Source organism: Nematolebias whitei, chromosome 23 (assembly GCF_014905685.2).
Source record: "Nematolebias whitei isolate Nwh7 chromosome 23, NemWhi1, whole genome shotgun sequence".
Classification (NCBI taxonomy): Eukaryota; Metazoa; Chordata; class Actinopteri; order Cyprinodontiformes; family Rivulidae; genus Nematolebias; species Nematolebias whitei.
Genome location: NC_056520.1, coordinates 22,554,622 through 22,560,386, shown reverse-complemented (window position 1 = coordinate 22,560,386; position 5,765 = coordinate 22,554,622). Strand labels below are relative to the sequence as shown.

The window sequence follows — 5,765 nt, the reverse complement described above, 5'->3', positions numbered from 1 at the left end:
TTATTGAGCATGAACTCAGAACTCTTGTTCAGTCTTTTTCTGTACATCTTATTGTGAACTTTAATCTTTGTTTAATTTGTTAGATTGTTTTACTGTACTGTAGTATTTTGTTTGTGCTGTAGTTACCAAAAGTTACCAGCAGGTGGCAGCATCAAGTAGAAAGGGTTTCTGGTTTAGGCAAAGACGTCTTACTCTGATAAATATTTTGTTTAATAGAAATAATCAAAAGCATAAAAACGTTTAGATTGTTTACGAGTAGAGTGAGAAAACCAGCAAACATATACAACTGACACTAATTTAGTTTGAAATATAACGTGGTAAGAAAAATAAGGTTTAAAAAAAAAAAGTCGAAACAAATTGTTCTCGTTGCGTTGCCACACTGTTATGATTACAAAAAGCTAACAAGTGATACATCTTAACACGCGCATAGGATCTTTGCTCGTATCCAGATCTCAAGAAGCTGCTTTCGCTCAGAGATGTTTTGTAAGAATATTGTCAAACCGAGTGTTTGCAGGTTGAAAAATGCCTTTGGACGACGAGTGGTGCTCTCTGCGGCTTCTGCCAGGTTAAAAATTTTCTTTATAAAATAAATGGTTATGATCTAGAAATACCGTACGTCTTGAGTATAGCAAGTTACGTTTAATCCGTAAGACCTTTACAAAAGTTTGTGATTGTTTTCTTTGAGTGACATCAGCGTTTTTTCTATTTTACTTAAAAAGTTGTGTTAAATGTTAAAGTTTAACACTGTGTAGTTCACGGCAACCTTTGGCTTACTACTTGTTAGTTATGAATAATAATGGAATGTATTAATTAACTAAGCAAAAAGACTTACGTAACTTACAAGTGTTACATTTAATGGTTCGATGTTGCACTAAAGGATGTCGTTATTAAAAAATAAACTTATTTTTGGAGTTATTGAAAAATGTATAACTGTTTCATTCAGCTGCTTAATGCAGTTGGAAGCTCCTCCCCCTCCTCAGGCTCCGCCTTAGAGCCATCGGAGCGTGACGTTCGTGAACGATCCGGATCTTTTGAACGACTCTTTACAACGAACAACAAGAAACGAGTCGCAGACAGTAAAGAGCCGTTCCTACTTTTATTGTATTTTTTCTTCTTCTTTCAGCTGCTCCCTTCTTCAGGGTTCGCCACAGCGAACTAACTCGCAAGAAGACTTGGCAATTATTCTTACGCCCTTCCTGACGCAACTACAGATCAAAGTTCTTTTTTTGCCATTTGTTCGCAGACCAACAATCCAGGCACATTGGCATTCTTATGCAGAGCTCTCACAATCAATTCAATTCAATTTATTTATATAGCTCCAAGTCACAACAGAAGTCGTCTCAGGGCACTCTGAACAGAAACATTCATCCATCCATCCATCCATTATCTTTACCCGTTTATTCCATTTTGGGTCACGGGGGTCGCTGGTGCCCATGTCCAGCAATCACTGTGCAAGGGGCGGGGTACACCCTGGACAGGTCGCAAGTCCATCACAGGGACACAGAGACAAACGAGACGAACAACCATTCACTCTCTCACTCACACCTAGGGACAATTTAGAGTTACCAATCAGCCTAACATGCATGTTTTTGGTCTGTGGGAGGAAACCGGAGTACCCGGAGAAAACCCACGCATGCACGGAGAGAACATGCAAACTCCACCCAGAAGGCACCTGGACCGGGGTTTGAACCAGGGACCTGTTCGCTGAGAGGCAGCAGCTCTACCAGTTGCGCCACCGTGCTGCCCCTGAACAGAAACATTCATACAAAATAACACTATTTATCTGACATAGTCAAAAACACTGAAACAACAGTAAAAACCGTGTCACATGACCAGTGAAGTTGGGTAGTGTGGGGTTATGATTGCACCTGATCAGTAGTTTTGTTTTGCCATCAGTCTTGACTGTGGCAGGGAAAACCTATTAAAAACACCTTGTACTGCAGGTTATGACGCTATCCGCTCTACTGTGTCTCAGGTTATATGAACATTTTTTTGTGTCTGATAAGAGAGCGAGCTGGATGGAGTGAGTCCTTTCTGATTCCTGCTGCTGTTTTTCGGCAGTGCTGTACATACATTGAGTCTACGGAAGAAAGTTTTGTCCCTGTGATCCACTCCACAGTCTTATGACTCTTTGCAGTGCTTTCCTTTCTGCTTGGTGGCGTTCCCATACCAGACGGGATCCTGTGGTTAGTATAGTCTATCAGTCCTCTATAGGCCTAGGTGAGAGACCACTGAGCTACCCTCTGTGTGGTGCAGAGAGCTTCCACAGCCGGGGGAGCAGATGGTGGGGGTTAAGGGCCTTGCTCAAGGGCCCAGGTTGGGGCAAATGGGGGTGGAGGCAGGTGTGGGTGTTTCACCTTTCTCACCCACATTTTGATGTTCTTGGTCCAGGGTGTTGAACCCGCGACCTTCCGATCACATTTCCACCTTCTCTAACCTCTGTGCCACCCCATAGTGTTTCATCTCAGTTTTATTATAATCATCCTCATAATTTCATCCTGTTTCCCTCCTCAAGCACAAAGACAAACAATCTTTCTTTGTTTTTTTTTTCCCACTGAGACAAAGGAGAACTGGATAAAGGGAGGGGTGCAGCAACTCCGGGGAAGGGGGGGGGGGGGGGGGTGTCCTCTTTTTAATTAATTTCCAGTACTTTTTGCCACAGTTGTACAAGATTACTTTGTCTGCATACATTTGACACTGGACATCCTCTCATCTTTCAGGTCCTAACATATAACCCTGTGGAACACCCAAATAATAAAAAAAGATGGAAATAACAGCAAAAGGCTTTACAAGTGACACTAAATTATTATTTTGTGCCGCAGAAATAAATCCACAGGTGTCAAATCTGAAAATACCGTGTATATTATGAAACTACTTTGTTTTAAAATTAAAACTAATTTCAGTTAGTCTCAAAATACCCACTCTTTTGCTGGGTCACTGTTTTCTCCCTAAGCAAGGCAGTTGATTAATGTGTCATGGGCTTTCAAATAAGTTGGTTGTCTTTAAAGCAGGGAGTGACTGATCCTGTTTTTCCACTCAGAAAACAGCATAGTCAGCCGTCCACTCCTACACGACTGGAGACCTCCGCTGCCAGAAACATGATGGACATTGGAACCCGCCGCATCTTCAACGAGGACCACGATATCTTCAGACAAAGTGTTCGGAGATTCTTTCAAGAGGAAGTGATTCCACACCACAACGAGTAGGTAGTCGAAGCACGGCCTCTTGTTTGACGAGGTTGTTACGAAGACGTGAAATTAATTCAAGCCCGCTTATAACTATTTTGCCTCAGGTGGGAGAAGGCAGGTCAAGTGAGCAGGGAGGTGTGGGAGAAGGCTGGTGAGCAAGGACTGCTGGGTATAACGATACCAGAAGAGCACGGCGGCATTGGAGCAGACGTGTTTTCTGCAGCTATCGCATGGGAAGAGCGGTGAGTTATCATTCAAAGACTACTTTTGAGATATAACACCAGACTAGTTTTGCTCATAAGATCAAAATGACTTTCTTTTCAGAATGTATTCCAACTGTACAGGCCCAGGTTTTGGTTTGCACTCTGAAATCATCATGCCTTATATTGTCAAATATGGCAACAAGGAACAGATTGAGCGCTTTATTCCTTCCATGACTGCTGGGAAATGCATTGGTGCAATTGCAATGACAGAGCCAGGAGCTGGCAGGTCCGACTTCACTCTTACAGTATACCAGACATCAAAGATTTAGGCCTGCATGACAACAGTGTGTTGTGACTTTAATAACTAATAACTATTCCACCTTTCTAATTTTTTAGCGATCTTCAGAGTGTGAAGACATATGCCTATAAGGATGGCAGTGACTGGATTCTTAATGGCAACAAGGTACAGCGTCAAAAAGCTAAAATACTTAGTTGGTTCTTAAGATCAGCTGAAGTTTATTGTCGTTTCCTATTACCAGGTTTTTATCTCAAACGGTTGGATGGCTGACCTGGTGGTGGTCGTAGCCGTGACCAACCGTGAGGCGAAGTCTGCGGCACATGGGATCAGTCTGTTTCTGGTGGAGGAGGGCATGAAGGGCTTTCAGAAAGGACGCAAGTTGGATAAGATTGGTCTGAAGGCACAGGTACTGGAGTTCAGGGCCATTCCAGTGAATTGATTGTAACTTCTTCCTCTTATGTCTGTCCACCCTTCTTTCAAAGGACACAGCTGAACTATTTTTTGAGGATGTGCGACTTCCTGCCAGTGCCGTCTTGGGTGAACTCAACAAAGGTTTCTACTACCTGATGAATGAACTGCCACAGGTAATAGACATCTCCATGCAAGCCGTCTATCCGAAATATCGATTTGGCTAATCCTTTTTTTGTCATTAGGAACGTTTGTCGGTTGCCGACATGGCCATAGCAAGCTGTGAGTTCATGTTTGAAGAAACCAGGAACTATGTTATGCAGCGAAAGGCTTTTGGCAAGACCCTTGCTCACCTACAGGTCTGTATGTTCAAGTACCTAAAAAAATGTATAAGTCTGTTTCAAAAAGCTAAGAAAGGTTTCTGTTCTGCAGAAAGGAAGTTAAATAATTGGGGGCTCATCCGGGATCCTCAAATTCGATTTTGTTTAGTGTATTTTGATATGCTGGATGCTTTTTATTGTTAATTTTGTTATATCCTCCTGGTTGTAGTTTTTTTTTTATTTTTGAATTACAAACTTTTGATGCTTTTTTGGAAGAATTACATATTTACTTTGTAAGGAACTTTTGGAATTTGCGTCACCTGATCTTTTCCAGCTAAGAAAACACAAATAACCCTAACAACACCTGATATTTTGCTTCAATTTAAAAAAAAAATATATTTTTTCATCATAGAACTGAATTCACTAAATATAGTAACGTTTATCCCCGTTTTTTTCTACATAGAATTAAGAGTATGGTTTGTATTATAGACCGTGCAGCACAAGCTGGCAGAGCTGAAGACTGAGATCTGTGTGGGCCGAACTTTCGTTGATAACTGCATTCAGCTCTTCGCTGAGAATCGACTGGATTCCTCGACTGCCTCTATGGCCAAGTATTGGTAAGAATACATTTGGGTGGGGATGTGTGAAAACTCGTCATCTAAGCCAGTCATATTCTGAGCTCCTTTATCTTATCTCAAGGACGTCGGACCTCCAGAACAAGGTGGCCACTCAGTGCCTGCAGCTCCACGGAGGCTGGGGTTACATGTGGGAATACCCAATCGCCAAGTAAGTGGCGGTCCACGTAAAACAAAGAGTTTTGTATTTGCCAGCCTGATAACAAACGGACTTCTGTTTGCTTTCAGGGCGTTTGTGGACTCGCGTGTTCAGTCCATCTATGGAGGTGCCAACGAAATCATGAAGGAGCTCATCGCTCGTGGCATCGTCGGCCAAAAGTGAGACTTTTGGCTGTGTTTTGTGTAGAAGGAGCTGTTTAAAAGTGGTCTGGAAATGTTTCGGAATGTGCAAACATAATCAAGAAGTGGTAGTGAAAAATCCGAACGCTGCTTGAAGTTTCAAATCGTGGACGACAACAAATTGAGGCCGCACTTCAGTACAAGAAAAGGAGATGACGTCAGCTATTTTTACAAGTGGAAAGTGATTTTTCTAAACTTGTGCCTTATCTGGTTGGGCTTATTGCAGCAGTCAAACTGCTTTTGATCACATCACACAGCTGTTGTAAACAAATCAAAACAAAAGTAATTAATAGTCCAATTCAAACAATACAGTAGTCCCTTTATTGCGAGCATTACGTTTCAGATGCCCCCCCCCACACACACACACACACACA

General features: G+C 42.2%; 1 protein-coding gene across 2 annotated transcripts; it reads left to right on the top strand.

Moving 5' to 3' along the window:
* The first annotated feature begins 476 nt into the window (after positions 1-476).
* acadl (acyl-CoA dehydrogenase long chain) lies at positions 477-5,374 on the top strand. Of its 2 annotated transcripts, none has more exons than XM_037696355.1 (11): positions 477-565; positions 3,041-3,202; positions 3,293-3,430; positions 3,513-3,677; positions 3,788-3,854; positions 3,931-4,095; positions 4,172-4,273; positions 4,343-4,456; positions 4,907-5,034; positions 5,117-5,203; positions 5,281-5,374. In XM_037696355.1, exons 1-11 carry the CDS (start codon positions 477-479, stop codon positions 5,372-5,374), a joined length of 1,311 nt encoding a protein of 436 aa, XP_037552283.1. The 2 variants fall into 2 exon arrangements, with proteins under 2 accessions (XP_037552283.1, XP_037552282.1); XM_037696354.1 differs by having other exon boundaries at positions 477-576; positions 3,034-3,202.
* Positions 5,375-5,765: the final 391 nt, after the last annotated feature.